This window comes from Lingula anatina, chromosome 8 (genome assembly GCF_051362555.1).
Source record: "Lingula anatina isolate TDL-2025a chromosome 8, LinAna3.0, whole genome shotgun sequence".
In the NCBI taxonomy this organism is placed as follows: Eukaryota; Metazoa; Brachiopoda; class Lingulata; order Lingulida; family Lingulidae; genus Lingula; species Lingula anatina.
In genome coordinates this window covers 3,997,387-4,017,678 of record NC_141774.1, presented here as the reverse complement: position 1 = coordinate 4,017,678, position 20,292 = coordinate 3,997,387, and the positions used below count along the sequence as shown (strand labels likewise).

At 34.6% G+C, this 20,292-nt stretch overlaps 1 protein-coding gene across 2 annotated transcripts; it reads right to left on the bottom strand.

The window, feature by feature from the left end:
- Positions 1-1,089: 1,089 nt before the first annotated feature.
- On the bottom strand, positions 1,090-18,081 carry LOC106150483 (coiled-coil domain-containing protein 60). Of its 2 annotated transcripts, XM_013523335.2 has the most exons (19): positions 17,952-18,081; positions 17,001-17,308; positions 15,103-15,183; positions 13,509-13,582; positions 11,956-12,025; positions 11,258-11,382; positions 10,781-10,876; positions 10,266-10,409; positions 9,819-9,923; positions 9,406-9,505; positions 7,119-7,344; positions 6,646-6,796; positions 6,420-6,483; positions 5,955-6,052; positions 5,450-5,590; positions 4,743-4,895; positions 3,841-3,940; positions 3,523-3,543; positions 1,090-2,313 (listed from the first exon to the last, which is right to left on the bottom strand). In XM_013523335.2, exons 2-19 carry the CDS (start codon positions 17,280-17,282, stop codon positions 2,077-2,079), a joined length of 2,268 nt encoding a protein of 755 aa, XP_013378789.2. In that variant the 5' UTR covers positions 17,283-17,308; positions 17,952-18,081; the 3' UTR covers positions 1,090-2,076. The 2 variants fall into 2 exon arrangements, with proteins under 2 accessions (XP_013378789.2, XP_013378790.2); XM_013523336.2 differs by lacking the exon at positions 3,523-3,543.
- Between the last annotated feature and the right edge of the window lie 2,211 nt (positions 18,082-20,292).

The window sequence follows — 20,292 nt, the reverse complement described above, 5'->3', positions numbered from 1 at the left end:
TAATTTTGGAATAGGAGGACTAGTCTAATAATACAAATGCAAATAAAAAATTGTTTCGGTTAATCTGCCACTTGAATAAGGTTGTAAGCATGAGGGTGTATCGGCGTGTGTTTTAGTTGTTACAAGTTTAAGAGTCTACGGGACAATCTGTCGGGAATACTTTTTTATAGGACTGTAAAAAAAATCCGTTTCGTTCCTAACCAGGTTTGCAGTGCATCTTGTGATTTGCAGGTGACAATCAGATCTTTACGGTTTATATCAACTTTGACAGAAGCTGTAAAGTGCACACGACTATGAATTGATTGGCAGTTTTTATAAACAAACGTCAATCACAATCATTTTACAGAATTACTAAAGTTGCCGAGTACGTAAGACTCCAACGCTTACAACCTTTGATTGACAAGGTGTCAATCAAATTCCTTCAGTTTTAATAGAGCCTGTCAGGCACGGGCAGATTGATTGGCAGTTATGTAAACAAACGTCAATCATCACACGGATACGGGAAATATGCAGACAGAGAGCGCGTTAGTATTACCTGTAGTGCCAGCAAAGACACAATTAGCTGGAGAATAATTATTTTTCTGCATTAGTCGCGGAGTATAGACAGTTTCTCATTCGCTGTGAAAATCCACTTATTTTTTCTAGGGTAAGGTAGTTAAACCAACTAATAAGTTTTCTCAGGTCCACTGAAGTTAATTAGTAGTTGATCGTTTTAATGACCTACGTGAATCTTTTTGCTACGGTCTCTTATCTAAGATCGCCTAAGCTATGAAACACACGTATCGTCAAAAATATGCTTTGGTGGATACAGAACTTTAAGTCTGCCCCAATAAACTGGTGTAGGGAGCATTTGTACGCCCCTTGTGTAAAATGTGAGATGTGGCACCACAAATTAAAATAACATACTAGTAAATTTAATTAATTTAAGGTTTATTTTTTTATTCACCATTTTTACTTAAAATAACCCAGTTTGTTTATCTGTCACATTTTCTTTTAATTATATTCTTGGGACAGAAAAAAATATTAATATAATTGACTGAAATAATGTTAACATTATCATCGTATCAATTATAACAACAACAACAAAAATTGATGAATGCCATTTATTAGCTATATAAAATACTGAGACAGTTATCACATAATGAGTTCTGTACTATACTTCATACCTGTTGTATTTATAGTTCAGACTTACTTATAAAAATAACAAGAAAGCAAATTGCTGCCTTCAATATAAAAATCGTAATATGGTAAATGGTTGATTTGTCTCTGTACATTTGGAGGGATTGACACATTGCATGTTTTTTTTTTTTTTTCTCTCCAGGAATATTAGATACACAACAAAGTCATCACTATCTGATCTTGTACAACAATGAGCCAAGAAAGCAAAAGACAAATATAAAATTATTAACAAATAACAAAATAAAATACAACAAATAAATCACCCAAGCATTCACACCTTTAAATGTTCTTTTGCATGTTTTGAGCAATTTCTCTTCCACAAAATTGCCAAGTTCTCATTATTATTACTTTTGAGCTCATGCAAACTTTTCGATTATTGCAATATATAAATAACAACAGCAAAATAAAAATGTACTTTTTATAAAGTATCACATCTTTTCAATCTTGTTAGTATGCACAGCTGCAATCCATTACTGAAAAGTTTGTTAATATTTTTTTTTAATATTCATGATTTTTTAAATTGATTTCTTTGCCATGAGGGTCCATCTATAAAAGTCCAGTTTTTTTTTGTTTTTTTTTTTTACATAAAAATAATATATTATTTCTTCCTCTCTTCTATAACCCTTATTTAAATGTCTTCAAAGAAGTCACATGGTGTATTCATTCTGATTTTTCTTCAATGAATGTGCACATGAAAATGGTGTCAAGCTACACCAGTTCTATCTTTCTTCCTTATTGCTTTTTTTTCTCACCCAACAGGAAGAGCATGTTTTCCCAACTTCAAACATTTACACTTGTACTTTAAACTGAATCATTTCTCCACACCTGTAAACTTTCAGTGTGCTCTTTAATTTCTTTTCATTCAAAGTCAAGACAAGTGGTTTCATCTGCACAACATCACTTTTCTCCTTTTTTCCCTCTCTCCAAATTCAGGACAGGTGGCGCGGTCTGGGGTCGTTTCATAGCTGGGAAGTATTGCCGGAACCACTCCTCAAAGTCCTCCACCGTCATCTCCACGATGCGCTCGCGACAAAACTCAATTGCCGCGCTGACATCTGGGTTGCAAATCTCCCAGTCTCGAAGACGCTCTAGGATCTTTAGGAAGTGTAAAACTGTCTGCTTGCCACTGTCAATCTGAAATGATTCAAAGGAGATAATTTTGATGAGTTCTTACACATTCTGTGAAAAACATGTTTCAGTGTCTTTAGTATAATGATGATAGACATCAGTCAAGCAATCAAGGCTTTTTGAGGAATAGTTAAGCCACTGTACTTCACAGGTAGAAAAATATATTTTAGTCTCTTGAAAAGAGATTTTCTTTTTTATCTGCTTACACACTTTATCATGTAAAAAAAAAAACAGGATCTATGATATTTCACTCTTTTGTTGATTTTGTCGCTTAAAAAGTCACATCGCGTCACCAAGGATAATTACAATGATGGTAACTATGAGGACACAAGTAACCAGCACAGCCCTTGTGATTATTTTTTCCTCGGCATCTAGTCCAGTTTTAGATAAAATAATTGACATCATTATGATATTTTTTACATACGACCCAGCCCACTTCAGTGCCCAGTAAAAGTAGAAAAAGTAGGACGTTTTGTTTCAAAGTATGAGGATCCTACCCAAAAATAAGGAAAAGTAAGAGCTCTGGGAACCATGTTATTATCATTGTTTAAATTATCACTGGATTCAAAAAATATGTTGTTGCACCCCCAATCCTGGTGGTCAAACAAAGTCCTCCAAATTATAGCTGATTAGATAATGTAAGACATGTGCTGGATCCAATACTGACTGACTAGATACCGGATTCAAAAAGTAAGATATTTACTTAATGTACTGCAACTGGATGCTTAGAACCAAGTATAATACAACTTAAAACATGCACAACCATACTTTTAAGGGAGTAAAAATTCAAAACATACATAATTCTCACAGTATAAAAAATACAAGTGAACTGTTGCATGACTGGCACGTATATTAAAGCAAAAATAGAAAAAAATGACGCAAAATGGAGATTTCACAAAACAGCAGTGACATAAACCCACAAATAATATAAGAAAGTTATTTTTTATAAAAATCAAAACAAACCAGACACTGCATATAAAGTATCACATATTTTCCGTCTTGTTAGTATTCACAGTATTAACCAAAACCATGCTAAAATTTCAAAAAACAAATACAGACTGAGACAGACGACACCAATTAATAAAAGAACATTACAAAAAGTCTTACGGCATCCAACATCCATATTTCAAATAAATGAAACATATAAAACAAGACAAACAATGCTTATTTTAAAAATTAAAAACTCGGACACAAAGGCACATCTAATATTACTACCTTGTGTGAGATTTCATGGTACTGCAGCAAGGACAAATAATAAATTACAAGTCACCATATTAATTCTTAATTCTAAATCAATGCCATTGATACTTGCTCAAAAATTTCATAACACAATTTATTCCAACACTTCTATCTTCCTTGCACTAATAAGTTACTTATCAATACAAATTTGTTAGCATAGCAATGTAAATTCTACAATTCACTAAAAGACTAAATACAAACACAAGTGTTAGCATAAAATGTCAATTCTATAATTCCCTTTAAAACTTAGTACAAATCATAATTAATTTTAATATCAAATATAAGGGCCCTCACCTTTCCATACTTCTCCAGCTTGTCCATGATTTTCCTGAAGTACATCCTGTCTTTGGGGCTAAGGTCAAGACTGTCCACAGTGGTCAGAAGGTCACTGTACCTACAGTAACAGTAACAGTAAACATAACAGTAGCAGAAACAGTGACAATGTTGTCACAGTGACACTTTTATAACATCAAACTGGTTAACAGGTCAATATACCTACAGCAACAATGACAGTGTTTGTCATGACATTGTAATTACATCACAGTGACAATAAGGATGACAGTAACAATGATATCATGACAAAAAAAAAAAACATAACAAATGCACTACAATTAAATCACTACTGTAAAAGCAATCATGACTTCAGAATATCAATGACAAAAACATCACAAAGTCAATAGCAATTATATCACTTTACCTTTAGTGACAATAACAATGATATCTCAATGCCAACAATGACATCATAGTGACAATAACAATGATATCATAATACCTAACAGTGACATCACAATGCCAACAATGACATCATAGTGACAATAACAATGATATCGTAGTACCAGTAACAGTGACATCACAATGCCAACAATGACATCATAGTGACAATAACTATGACATCATAATAACAGTAACAGTGACATCACAATGCCAACAATGACATCATAGTGGCATTAACAATGATATCATAAGGCCAGTAACAGTGACATCACAATGTCAACAATAACTCCATTGTGACAATAACAATGATATCATAATGCCAGTAACAGTGACATCATAATGCCAACAATGACATCAGTGTCAATAACAACATCTTAAGGATAGTAACAGTGACATCATGCAGATAGTATAAGGTCAGTTTGCAGTCTAATATTTATATTCAGCTTAAAATCAAATTAGTAGTCAAAATTTAAATAACTTACCATTGACAATGTATTGGTTTTTGTTTGAGTCTCTCTGCTCTCTTGGCATCTTTGTCGGCCAGTGCTTCCTTCATCTGCTTCAGGGCATCGTGAACTGTATTTTTAGAGAATGGAATGGCCAGAAACTTTTGCTGACATGTGGCATACTTTTGTCTGAAAATATAAGTGACATTTTGCTGACTTAGGTTCTTCAATATTAACATCGTATAAATTTAATTTCATTTTTTAACTTCAGTCACAAAACTGATTCCGTTTCAAAAATTGATTTTTAAGCATGAAATATTGCTAAATCTGGATTTAAATGATTTGGCCTTTAAAACTTTAGACAGAACTTTACCCAGTGTTCAACAGTAGAATGTTACACATAATTCAAGATAAATCAATGGCTGTCTATAGCATACAGCATAAAATGCTGCCAACATTCTTAGTAAAAATAAATCATCATAAAGCAGTAGAATTTGCATGTGAAAATACAAGTTGGAACAGGCTATCTGTTTAATTTAATGTGAACACTTTTATTAAACAGTTTCGCACTTTCAGTTCTTTATCTTTAGACAGGACCAAGACTTAAAAAATGAGTACACAATAGGCCAATGTTCAGTTTATGCAAGGTTGTTGCCATTAGATCTACTGTAACAGTTACAGTTCACTGTATTAGTTACAGTAGTAGAAAGAATTTCAAATCAATGTCAGTACAAATGACCTACTTTTCTATCTGCTCCAATTTTTCGTGGAGTTCCAGAGCTTTCTCCTCGGCAGTTTCTGCAAACTTCAGTTTCATGTCTGTTGCCATGTGGCTCCATCTATTGCTGGGAAGATTGGCCTGTAGCTCCAACAATGCTGGAGAGCTGAAATTTTTATGAAAAATGAAATTAAGATGGCCCAAACACAGGACACACAGATGTTTTCTACTCTTATCCCTTCAGTCACCTAACAAGCTCAAACGTCAATCAGTCCCATAAAAGCAAAATTAAAATTAGAGCATGCATTAAATTTGACATTAACAATGGCACTATTTTTCGGCGGCTGTACGGTTGCTAGGGTTCATATGTGGAATTAAGTAAGACTGCATACTTAATTCTTAGGACTGTAACTAAGGTTCAACTGTCAGTTCAATTTTGGATGTACAAGAAAATAGACTGAATTTATCATCAACGTGTCACCAAAAGAGTTAACCACATGTTACCGTGAGGACTAGCTAAACATACAAACCTTTTAGGTCTGAGTAAGTGCACAGCGTTTGCCCTGAGAGTTCTGGCGGACATGGTCCTCTCGTAGATAGTGTCTGCTATCTTGTTTTCTTCTCCAGACTGAAAAGTTACAAAAAATACTTATATGATGATTTTTTGGAACAAGAAACATTTTCCCATAAATGATTTTTACAGAGCATTATTGTTCTTATCTCTGAATGTAAAAATTTATTTGAAATATGACATTCTAGGATAACAATTTATGCAGCTTTGTTTTCCAATCCATTAAAAGTATCATTATAATCAGGATAAATGTTTCATTTTCAATCAACCATCAGATTAAAGTGACTGGCACTGAAATTACAGGTTGACTCAGAAGTGAGATCCACAGTTTGGTTTATAATATATAGTCTGATAAAAAAAAATGTCTGTTTTAGATTTGTATCCTTGAGTATATCAAGGACAAAATTCAACCAGATATACTCACAGCATGCTCTGCTTTCTTGGAAGTTTTTCTGGGAGATTTTACCCCTGACTCTCCTTCAGAAGACCTAGAGAAACAAATGGATATACTTCAACAATACTTCATCACACAATATTCTTTTTAAACAAATTTTAGACGAATTTGAATAAAGAAGTAAGACCATTTATGGAAATTCCTTGCCAATCTGACCTTCAAAAGGAAGAGAGATAATTCAAAGAAAGAAATTGACCTCTTTTTATCCTTTTTCTTTTTCTTCTTCTCTGGCTGACTAGGTGGTGGTGGCGGTGGCGGGTCTCCCGAGTTTCCCTGCTCTGCTTTCTCACGCTCAGCTTTCTCCTTGCTCAGTGACTCATAGTAATCATCCAGAAAGCTGAAGATTCCTAGAAACATTTTAAATTATTAATTAAGAATAGTCTGAATTCAAATCATAATTATACATCAAGAGTAACCAAATAACTGATAATAAAAGCAGTTAATGAGAAATGGGAATTAAGCCAAAATATACCAGGCCCAAGTTTCACAATAAAAATTCAAGTCAGTTCTCTGGCTTAGTTGACTAGGATAACCATGAGAGTGCTATAACACTGCTCCTGATAGGTTAAGATGTCCACATGTGACCATGTAACCTTGGTAATTAAGTTCTTAGCCAGAAAACTTTTTTTTTTTGTGAAACCAGGCAAGGATCAACCTGGCAAGGATTACCTTTAGTGTCAGCTGGCTCCTCCTCTTCTTCAATTGGAGGTGTGAAAGGGGCCTCTGTGTCTAAATGCTGTCCGTCGTTCCTGGCGCTGTTCAGCTGAGTCTCGCTACCTTTGGGACTGCCACTCGCCGCAGAGTTGGATTCTCGTGATCTCGGTGGGAAATGACTGCTTATGACTGTGGATGATGTCTTCCGCCTTGGATTGCTTCCGCGAAGAAGTCTTCGAGCCTGTGAAATAATTCATAAATATGTTAGTAAGACTATAGATGGCAGCACAATCTGGAGTATTTAAAACATCACATCATGGGGTCATCATTGAACCAGAACTAATACTCACCAAAAAGATGCCTAAAACTATTTTATGTTTTAACTTTGAAAGTGAGTGCAACTGGTACAGTAGCATCCATTTTATTCAACAAACCATAGACAAAAAACTCAAATAAAAGAAAAAATATAGTTCTTAACTTTGCATATTATTTGACTTTTAATTCAAAGTACCAATGGAAATTATAATCCCATGGAGGAGCTAGGTCTAACTGTTTCAACTATCTGACAAGTGAATATGAGAAAGAATTTGGAGAAGAAGATGAGTTTGTCTTCCACAACAAATGGACACAAAAAAGGCAAGTGTTCAAAAGGATTGTGGGACTGTGAAATATATACCGGTAAGATCACATCATCAGAACTCAGACAACCTCACAAACAACACTAAAATAGTCCCCATTTAGAATGAAACGGATTGTTATAATGGAGGCACAGGGTCTGGATGGGTCAAGGAACATTAAATGGTGAAGATCCCTCACACAGCAGTGGTTTTGACGAGAAATGACAAAGAAATAACCAATAAAAAAACAGACACAGTAAACTTATAGACAGAAGATAATATAAGTGTTCCAAAAGAAGGGCAAAAAAGTAAAGAATGTTAAGTAAAAGAGCTGGTTAAACAGAAATTGACCTAAATATTTTAAGAAAGAAAAAATGGCAATAGCATTAATATAGTAAAAGATAATACAGAGATGGAAAAACAACTAAACAAGTAATAAAGAATATATGAATCTTTATTTTTCTGGAAGGAGTGGGGGGAGGGGGTGTAGAGTGGTAAAAACATGGTAATTTTCACAATACATTCGGAGGGGGTATCAACAACAACAGCAACAGCATCAAGGGTATGAAAAATCCACTCAGCATTCCAAGTTTTCTACCTTTCCCACCATCATCATGGTTCCCACCTGACACATAGCAAGACAATTCATTAGTTTGTCAGCAGGAGTATAGATGGCAGCACAAGCTGGAGTGTGTTATTTACCATCACAATATTATTGAAGCCATCTCTCACAAAATTCAAAGCAAAATGAATATTCACCATAAAGATGCTTTGCAAATTACAAATTCAAAATTGACAAAATTTGGGGAAAAAATGATGATTGTATTTACCAAAATAATGCTCTGAGTGAGTAAAAAGCCAAAAATTCAAAAATTTATAACTTCTAATAAAAAATTTGGGTCAAAATCAGGGAGAATGTTTTTGTGATTATTTACAACTGATAAATGAGGTATATGAATTTTGTGAGAACATTAATGAATACACACAAGTTAAATATACTGAAGTATATGGCTCAGTCTGTGACTCCAGACAATTTTGCACCATAACATAAAAAAATAATAAAAAACTTGCCAAAGTTATTAACTTCCCAAAAAACATGTTAAAATACAACACTGTGAAGTGGAGTTAAAAATCAAGAAATTACACATTATTACATTACCAGACACTTACCACTGTAGTTAACATACAATAAAATATTCCACATGTATAACGTTGAATTATTACACACAAATGCTATTACAAACAATTAAGCTGTGAACAACCATGCTCAGATCTATACAGAATTGACTCAGTCAGTAGTTTAAAGCACAATCAGCCAATAACTAAGCATATTGTTACAGCAACCACCCTAAAAGAATGGTGGAAACTTGCAGGAGCAGATCCAGAGATATTTTCTAACAGTCTTCTAAATCATCTCAATATGTTCATCCATCCTTCATTTTTGACCGTCTTCCAACAGAAAAAAATAGATGCCCATCAATTGAAACATAAAAATTTGGCCGTATTTCGGAAAATCCAGAGGATGGACTCAATCCGCCCCTGACTTGTTAGTGGCTTGCTTTGCACCACTTTGATACTGATCATCATCAGTCCAATATGCAGAAGGTTTCCCAAGATTCCTTGTAGCATGAGAGTCATGTGACTCCCATGTGTTAGTCAGGTGACAGTCATGTGAGAAGTCTTACCTTGGTAGGCGTCTTGGTGGCTACAAAGCTGGAGTATTCACTCTCGATCCTGTCTTTCCTCTCCAGCTTCTTTATGTGGATCTTAGCGCCACCTATTGTGCTGTAAAGAAGTTAAAACATCACAGTATATTCTATTTTATGTTGAAGGGGATTGATGACATTAGTAGTAACTGTTACATAAATCGCAATATTTCAGCTTTAGGAATAAATTAAGATATTCAGGTTTATGCCAGGGGGGAAATGCTTTATCAAATTGTTTTAGACATGCTTTCTACAATAGTTCAGACTGCAATAGCCTATATTTTGATGTTCATGTAGCTCAATTCAATTTATATTGTAAGTGAACATTAATTTTCAGAGGTGCTTTATGAAACATATCGTAACTAATGTTATTCACATGGATGTTGACCTACTTGAGATTCCAGCATGTGTTAATGTTTTCCATTGCGTAGTTTGTGTCTATGTTCATTGCATCTAGAATCCAGTTCAGTGCACACAATTGTCTGAATAGGGCCTCCCTGAATAGGAAAATAAATTATTAAATAAAATCCTTTCTCTTTATAATATCAGATCAATATCATTCATAATGGCACAACTCACAAATTATTAGCTTCTTCTATGCAGTCATAGAAAATTGTATCATTCAACATCTTCTTACTCTGTATGTGTGACATTGATTTTTCAATCAATTCTTACGAAATAGCAATTGTAACAATGGAACAAATAGTGTAAAACATCAACTAAATGCCAAACTGAATCATAGTTGCATATATATGGTTGAAACAGGATAAAACAGGTGCTTTCTTAGCTTATTTTTTCTATATTATATTCCTTGGGGAGGAATTTTTATGAAGACTTACTTGGAGTGTGTGGTCAACGTTGTTGGACCGTCATTGAAGATGTTAGTGTGCGTGGCAGTGTAGGGTCTCGGAGGCAAAGTCTTGGACGACTTCTTACTGGCTGCAGACTTGGCACCTGTCCTGGCTGATCGTGGGCTAGGATGTCTGAGAATAAATATAACAAAATAAAATAAATAGATATATCTACTTTCAGGGTCTTAGTTTGGAACTTTCACATAAAAAGAGACCAGTTAAGACATATGTTTCTTTACTTGAATATAAAAGCTGGACATAACAACTTTTTACTTTTTCAAAATGTTCACTATAATGTAACAGTAAGACTTTACAAAATACCAAATTTATATAATATACATTTGATTTGAAGTGTGCAAATTGGCACATACATTACAGCAAACTCCTGTACAAATAATATGAAAAGCTGCCATGCTACAAGAACTAAAAAACAAAACATTTATCAATTTGTTCATCTAAACACAACAACTCCATACAATCTATCAGTTGACACTGTCACTTACCCAGCAAATGACACTCTACTCCTGGTGACAGGACTAGGAGCTGGAAGTGAGGGTTCTGGGCTCACATTGCCTTCACCTCCTTCTTGACTCATAAACCTGGCATAAAAGATTTAACAATTATTAATCAAGTATATCATAACCTCAAACTTACTGGTTAATCCAATGATTATCACAAGTGGTCCTCATATACCATAGGACCTCCATTAAAATAAAAAACCTTAACAATACACTCTTCTGATCAAATAATCACTCAAAAGAGTGGTTTGTTCAAATGATTAACTCTGCATCACGAAACATAAAAGCCTTGGATGTAGGTAGATTAAAATCTTGATTACTTTATTGCAGAGTTTCACTTTGAAATCTTCCTGACAGTAAAATATATTTAATCTATCTTTAGCTTAAAATCAAGTAATAATTCAAAAGCATCTGAGAAACAAATATCAAATAAAAAGCTTCTCTCCATGAGTCTCCGCTTACCCAGTAAGCTCCACATCTTCACCGAGTTCTTCATCTGTCTCTCCGTCACTGGACGAGTCATCAGGGTTCCAGTTTAACAACCCAAACTGCCTCTGCTTGCGATTCTCCATCTCCTCCTCTTGAAGCTAAAATATTTGTACAATATCTCTGATAGTTAAATATGTTCTCTGTTGTCTAATGTATACAGCAGTGATGATGAAAAAGTAATATCATAATACTTCTGAAGTGATAAAATGGTTCTTTAGAACAATTTATTTTGAAATCATATTAACTTCTTTAGAAACAAATTATTTTTCTATCAACATCATTGACATAATTAAAATTATTGACCACTGTCAGGCTCGTAGTCAGGGGGCATTCGGGGTAAAAGTTGATGTAGGTACTAACACAAACGTTTCACTGTAAAAGATCCACTTTTTTGAAAAAAAAAAAACTCCACTTTTGAAATTGCTGGCTTTGGGCCTGGCAGTTCATGAAATACTTCAAATACAAGAAGAGTTTTTAAAAAATACATTGTCAACAATGTGTATACATGTCAAGTATTGCAAAATGGCCTTTGGTTCCTTAACAATTATTTGACAGACCAAACCTGAAATCTCTTAGCAATTTTAGCCCAAAGTTGAAATAAAATAAACTTCTGAACTTTAGATAATTCAATTTTAATTTTAAAATCTGACTTAAAAAACATTTTAACAAACCTTCATCTCCTGCTCATATCTCAGCTTTTCAAACAATCCATGCCCCAGCTTCACATTCCTGATCAGATTTCTAGAACAAAGAACAAAATATTCACTTAATAATTCATAGAGAATATATCAATACTATCTACCTTAGTCTACCTCTTGGAAATTGGACTGCTTATGGACATTCTCATTGGAGACATTATTGCATCATTGAATTAAATGTCTGGCATAACATCTAATTATGTAAAATGCACTCCTTTTAGTTTCATAGAACATTTTCTCAAATAATTATGTTTTCCTTTAGATTATAGTATTATATAATTGTCTTCAGAGCTGCCAAGAGAGGAATGTTCAGAAACCTACTATGGACCTCTGAGCTAAAAAAAAAAAAATTCAAGTCTGATGTTGCCCGACTCTTCATTGCCAAACTACCAGCAGATAAAAAAAAATGATGGTACAAAATCATGAACTTAAAACCTAAACAACAATAATCAATAAATTCAAATATTCACACAAAATTTTCTGTATCTGAAAAAGCCAAGTGTCATTCCAACCAGAAAAAAAATAACTGGGTATATATAAAACATTTTAGTTTAACTTATTAAGGTAAAATGAATGCAACATATATTTTTTTTCTTTTTCTACAGCCGCTTTATAAGAATGAAATATTTATTTTGCAAAAGAAGTGCTAGATTAAGCCCAGACACCTTTGTGGTTATATCAATAAAATCTTCTTTGACGTATGTTCTATTTTTCTTAACAATTCGTTCATTTAACTACATCATATTAAAATTACCTGATAAGTGCTCACAAGTCGCCTATTGTATAACCTCCATTAAAAAAAATAAAAAAAAACTAAATGTTTGTTTTCACAAAAGCTTTGGCACATTTAATGGGTTATCAAAATATGCTCTTATATATTGGATTGTAAACATTAAATGCACCATATATTGTTTGAAATGAACTTTTAAAAAATTGCCTTGAAGCCCTTTGAGTTGTATAAAGTCCATTAAAGAAAAACCCTAAAAATCCACTCTTTTGTTCAAATATTCACTCAAAAGAGATGTTTGCTCAAATGATTACCTCTGCATCACTAAATATAAAAGACATCGATCTAGACTAAACAGTCATGGTAAAAAGCAACTATGCTTTAAGGACTTACTTAAATTCTAAAAACAAATATTGTGAATTGTGCATTACCCAGTCCTTGCTAATGGGAGGCAAATATTTGCTTTTGGAAATGAAATATCAGGTTGTGGTTCTAGCAGTGCTGGTGTGCAGGCTTGTTTCACAGCCTTTTGTATTTACCAAAAGAATCAGATATAAGCACAGTAATTGTCAATGTGGACTGTTTTCTTTTTTTTTAAAGTCTATCTCTTTGTTCTACATCCTCATTTTCTTTCTCCCTCTCTCTCTCTCTCTGAGATTTTCTCTCTCTCTCTCTGAGATTTTCACTCTCTTTCTCTTTCTCTCTCTGAGATTCTCTCTCTCTCTGAGATTTTCTCTCTCTTCCTCTTCCTCTCTCTGAAATTCTCTCCTCTCTCTCTCTCTCTCTCTCGTTCCCTTACCTGCCGTGAGCCACTTCCTTGTGCAGATTATTTAAATCTTTTCTCGTTCTTCTTAGCACAAACTTTGCTGGAGTCTGAAAATGAAGGGAAAAATAAATTTAAAAGCCAGAAAAAGTCACCAAAATGTAAAGAAAGATGCCAGTAGTAGGTTAAAAGAATATCTATATTGCTTCACTTCTATACAAGGCAAACAGTGTTCTTTTCTATGAAGCGAGTAGCAGGTTTTGGTAGAAATTATTGTAATCTTTGTATTACTTAATATTCACAATAAAAATTCATACAGTGCTGAATAAAAGTGCACATTAAACCTAAATGAAGTAGTCTAAGAAGCAGGGAAAGGGGGGAGAGGGGTCGGTATGTCACCCTCAGTTCAAAGTCAGTCAGAACGGCAGTTATAAAGACGTCTTTATTTTTATGTGCCACGATGCAGAAGAATTCAACCAAGCAGCAACAGTGTAACTTTTCACTTCAGAATTCACAAAAGATCCAGTCGGTAAACAATTAACAATTCCTTTCAACATCTCAACAGTGCAATAACCTCGTATGGGAGAGTACAAACCAGACACTTATATCACGATTTTCTGCTGTTGGGGGGGGTAAACAAATAATATAAATCAATAAAGAATGGAAAATGAAATATCAAGTATACCGGCCTCTTAAGTACTATATACTAGTAGATGTTTTCCCCTATATCCCATGGACTTCATATTACGAATCTGGGCTAGTTCTTCTTGTTGCCGCTGTCTGCTTTTTAATTCTTTTTAATTAAAAAAAATCTATACTTTTTATTGCACTAACTGGAGGAACCAAATTATGCACTTTAAATACCAATAGCATTACTAAACCATGCCAATGATGCATCACATGGAAAAATGCAATTTACCAACCCAGCCAAGACTGGCTAAATTTTTAATTTAATATTCAGATATTTAACAAGCAAATTTTCTGGAGTTGCTTTCAACCAGTCATAAGATGTCCCCACCTTTCTTGTATGATATACCCATTTCAGTCTGAAAAGAGTGTATTGTTAAAATATGCCATAATGCCCATAAAATTACTCTTTTTTAAAAAACTAAATTACAACTTTGTTATTAGATTTGTTATGCTGTAAGTGACAGTCTCTGTTATTGCTACATTCAAGGGAAAATGGAATTCGGTAGTTTACTGTGGCTATGAATCTAATTATGAATGCCAGAAGATCTGGTACAGTGATAATATTCTTTTCAAATCACATTCATAAGACTGGTCTATAATTTATTATCCATCCAGACAGATCAGTAAATATTTGCAAAATGTGAAAATTAATTAACGAAAGTTACTGATATGTGCTTTCCACTGAATCTGAAACCCATTATACCCAATAAAATCTGTATCCAATGTTAAACTCAGTGTTAGAAATTAAGGCTGGACCGTCTGCCCAGTGCCGACAACTTTCAAGACGGGCTGATAAGTTTTCCCACCCGTCAGACATTCAATTCAGCTCTTTTCAAGATGGCTGGACTTTCGGTCCAGCAACTAATTTTCCTAAGAGGCAAACACTGGTTAAACGTATTGTTTTTCTTTCTTTTTTTTCATTTTCATTAACAGAACTCACCATAGGTCTGAGGGACTGGGTTTGCTGGCCCTCTTCTTCACTATCCTCTTCCTCCTCGCTGGACGAGTCCTCATCATCACTCTGAAAAGACGGAAACCCAAACATTTAACAGTTATTATTTATCAATACTACCAGTCATCTTGGGTCTTTTTTATATAATAAAAAAAAACTTCAGTCAGCAAATTGGTCTGTACTTTTAGATGAAAAAGGGTCACATTTAGTTCTAGATATATACATACAGTCCACTCATTGGTAAATTACTGGTTAAGACTTAGAATTTATTAGCCTAAAGCAATAGGCCCTTAAGGCCGCCCTTTTATTTGTAAAACAGGACTGCTTCAATATTAAATTTAATAAGACTTCTCTAGATTTACCTTAGATCAATGAGATTTTTATTTATTATTTTTTTTATTATTATTTTTTTATTTTATTATTATTATTTTATTTTTATTTTTTTTTTTGCTATATTAAGGTCTTTAAATCCTTGTGCACATCTTCTATCAATCATTGACCATAATTCCTAAGATTTGGTTGCAGACTCAAAATTTGACTTTGCAATTGCAACATAGGCAAGCAGTTCATTTTTAACTAAATAGCATCTAGCAGATATCATCTTGGGCAAATCCATTAATCATTCTCAGACTGTTACTTTCACTGGTTTGCAATTTAAATTGGCCAATTCCAGCACTGTCTAATCTCCCCCCTGAACACCATGTCCATTTTTACATATGTATGTATATTATGTAACCTATACGCTTGATCCCTTATTCACAGATCAATTACCCATTCAAATCAATACAAGACATTTATCGCAACCATCAGCAATAAAGCTCTGGACTGTACACAGCTGTATTGATTTCAATCTCAGGTATGTACTGCTAATAACGGTCACTTTCACTGAGAGGATACTGCATTGATTATTGCACCGTCACGCAACGCGGTGCGCAAAATGCAGCTAATAAACACAGTTGGAGCTACAGAGTCAAGGAGAAAATGACGGCTATTCAGGCTTCTGCATCACGCACAGGGAAATCTCTCAATTGCTTTTAAGTCTTCTATAAAAACATCACTACCTCAGTTGCTACTGACTGTACTTATTAGTATTTTATATTTTTAAGCCTATTTTTTTTCCTGAGATTTACCTCATCTTACAGAAAAATTATTATCTGAGAAATGGAGAAAAAATCAAAATGACAGACAAACAACTGTGTTAATATGAAATCTAAAATTGGGATGCGAGACAAGGAATATTTGGTCTACATTAGATTCATACATGTATCAAAGGTAAACTGTCTGCATTTAATTTTCAAACGTCATATTTATTAACATAGATCTATATTCCTGCAAAACTAATCATCTCTTCCACTTCAGACTTTAAAAGTGATATGTAACCCCTCAAATAAAAATTACATTAAGCACCTGATGTTGATATTTCCTACTGAAATGTACAGGGAGACATGCCAGTCAAAACTTACAGGATCAAAACAATTGTGTAGAAATAAATAATTCAATTTCAACTGGAATAAAACATCAAATCCAAGTGCAAGGACAGACAGAGCAATGGTTAACTGGCAGGAGAAAATTGCTTTGTTTTTCAAACCATTCTTCACTGAAAATTCAACTTGTCGTGAAAATCCCAGATAAAATGCCTGCTTTTAACATCAAATTTTCTACTGGACAAGGGTTTTCCCAGCAAACTGTCATTTGGGCGGCCATCAGTATCATTGGACAGCACATATATTTACAAAGATGGCTGGATGGCCTATGGATTTTTTGAGAAATATGACAGTTTTAGGCATACTTTGACTCCCTGAAATTCTGTAGGAAGTTTTAAGTGATAATTTTGGGCAGCCTGTACCCCCAAACTATAAAAACCCCAGCTCCCGAATATAACCTACCTCATTCCACTGGCCCAGAGCTGTTAGTATTAGCCTTTTGTTGGACAGATAAATCTCTCCGCCAATGTTCTGATACGGTTTATAGTTCACAGAGCGAAAGCCCTGTTGTGTGAGTTGGCGAATGCGCCTGTTGTAATTTTCCTCGCGTACATTTTGACGCGTGGGGAAGGTGGGATTGTAGACCTCAGCACTCCGAGCTTGGATTTTAATTCCTTTCTGACTGAGGATAGGGGGAGCTTCTCGGCGGATATACGTCCGGGGGTCGTCCCTTCCTTTAGGCATATTGCTCAACAGAATTTATTTGTTTACTGAAATAGAAAAAAATCTTTAGAACTACAATATGTATACATATAGATTGCGAGACATTCATTAATTGGCAGATCTGACTAGTGTGTGTGTGTGTGTGTGTGTGTGTGTGTGTGTGTTTATCCCTGGATATTATATTGCTGCATCCAGTTCCCATTACATTAACATGTAGACTTTGACATCCTATTTTTTGTGCTCTTCTTAATAGATTAATTAATCTAGAGTCTACAAGGTAGAAGAAAAGTAAATAGTATAAGACATGTAGTTACATTACATCTCAGTCTTTCTATGATGATACTGAGATATGTGTGTAAAACTTAGAATAATCATGTTTGTGCCGCGAACCTTTTACAAGTTGTGGATGCACGTCCGTCAAACTTTACATTTAGGACAGCCACACATTTCTACGGACAAGCCGTTAGTGCCGAAATGGGCTGACTATTTTCTAACATTTATATCTAAAGATGTAGTTACATGAGATAGGCACACTTACTACTATTACTAGTCCCCATGTTAAATATCAGTAACGTGCGTTACGAGAGAGAGAGAGAGAGAGAGAGAGAGAGAGAGAGAGAGAGAGAGAGAGAGAGAGAGAGAGAGAGAGAGAGGGCTTGTTATAAACATATCTTGCTGTTAAACACTTACCCTTGTCATTTTTGGGTCCATATAATCCATAGGTAAGTAAAATCACAAGACGCAAGTTCTACTCTACTGATATCAATGTAAGCTTACGCGAGCTGCCATTGCTTTATAGGCTATTCCAATCAACCAACATCACCCCCACCAATTTAAAAATCATTCATCTGTTTTTTTACTCCAATAAAATGTAGTCTAATGCCACAGAGACACTCACAATTGCTTTCAGTACACATCGGATATTGCAAAAATGTGATGTTTGCGGAAGGTAAAGTCAACAATAAAAATATTAAACGTGCAGAGGGGGCAACCGGTTTACTGTAACAGCGTGTAAATAAACCATGACGTCGCATAGCTACCAGGTGACCTCAGTGCAAAACACTTGTTGTTTCGGGGAGGGGGGGGGGTCTGTTGTACACGTTTTTCTGATTTGCTGAGCAAAATAAAACTTAGTAAATTGCTTAAATTTAGAGTAGACATTTTGAAGAAGATATTCAGAGACATTTAAAATACGAAGTATATTTCTTACAGCTGGTAGGGCTTACAGTAGGCCTACTATTTTTAAAGTCCCGAGACAGCTCTTGCGACTTTATTGAAGCAAGCTGCTCCGGCTGCTGCTTTATATATCTATTACAAATAATTTGTATTTTGCACACTTTCTCTATTTTTTTCAGTTCTTCAGACTAAAATCGCTTGTTTAATGTGATATCTTAATTCAAACAAAACGCGTTCTTTTTATTTTGAAAAGTGATCGAGGATCATGCCACATAAAAATTTAGCCAGAGGTCATATGTTACATGTAGGGCTATATCTCCTTAATGAAAAAAATGTTAACTGGCTGATATCTTTCAAGCGATCTCTAAGTTTGCTTTTGAAATTTGAAATTGTATAGCCTACTTTCTCTCTGCACGTCTATCTTCAGTTCCTCTTAAATCATTTTCACCTAGGCCTACTCGTAGTGGGCCTACAGTTTTAGAATTTAGGACATGCCTTACAAATACAATGTTGTAAAATTGATCGTTGAAAAAGTTTATAAAATTTAATATAGAGCAGATTGTTCCACGGAGCGTCCAATGGATGACATGAACGTTCCTTCCCAGTGGCGACCGTTACATGACACCTGAAGTGTGTCTGGGAGAATTTTGTAGATAGAATGTGGTAGAGAAGACAACAAATTCAACGTTCCCACCGCCACCAATGCAGAGAAGATACGGCGCAGAGCAGTTATAGAAAAGAACGGCGAACTTCTCAGAAAAAAAATATGCATTTGTACAAATAGAATAAGATACAAAGCAATAAGATAACGTGAAAAACAAATTAAATAGAAGGCTGACATCAAAGGCGTCAGGGTCACATATGGGCTTATATACCGGTAGTAATCGCCATGAAAAAATATTTTAAAATTAAAAAAAAATGAAAGCCATGTAGTTAAGATAAAATTTTCATTAATGTATTTCGTTCCATTTCAGATACAGCTTAGGCCCTACCTGTTACGTGTTATCGTCGGTTCACGCCTCAGAGGCAAAGCAATTATGATAGTTCTTTTTAAAGAAACTATTTCATTTGCACTAAAATTTCAGGTTTTATTTAGTAAAAATGCACTTTGAATTCAAAGCCATCATAATGCTTCTTATTAACACCATTTTTATGTCAATGTGCAGGTAAATAAAAGTTGAGCAGTTTTAAAATTACGACAATTGGCAAAGGTTTTCTTTTCTTTCCGCCCCCCACCCTTTTTTTTTTTTTAGTATTTTCAGCATTGCGTATGTTTCTGCACACATTTAGTCTACATGTAGTTAGTGCCATTGACATTATCTAAAATAGTTTATATTCAGTCGTCCATCTTTTTCATTTTCTATTTATTTTTATGCTTACTTTCTTTATTCTCTTGGGACTCACGTGAGAGTAATAACACCTATTGATCAATCAATTAAGAGGGGATCGGAAGCAGTATTGTGCTTTTATGATCTCTTATTCAGATAAAGAGTAAAAAAAGTTTATTGTCTTCTGAACTATATATAGAAAGACATGCATTGTTTGTGTGTGTGCGTGTGCGTGTGTGTGCGTGTGTGTGTGTGTGTAGGCCTAAATACCCTAAGCCCAATTGCATTATTTGAAGGTTGTCTGGTAAGACGTTAAAGAGCACAATGGGACGAATTTAGTTTTAGAAAGCCCCTATGAAATGGGAATCATCAAGAAACATTCAAATGTGTAAAATCTGATGCGCTTTTAGGCCCGTGACCGGGGGGGGTGGGGTGGTGGGGGGGGTTCGAAAGAACCACCCTTTTTGCTGGGAAAATGTCCACTCTGGGTAAAATTTGAACTATGTATTTTATGGTAAAATGTCCAC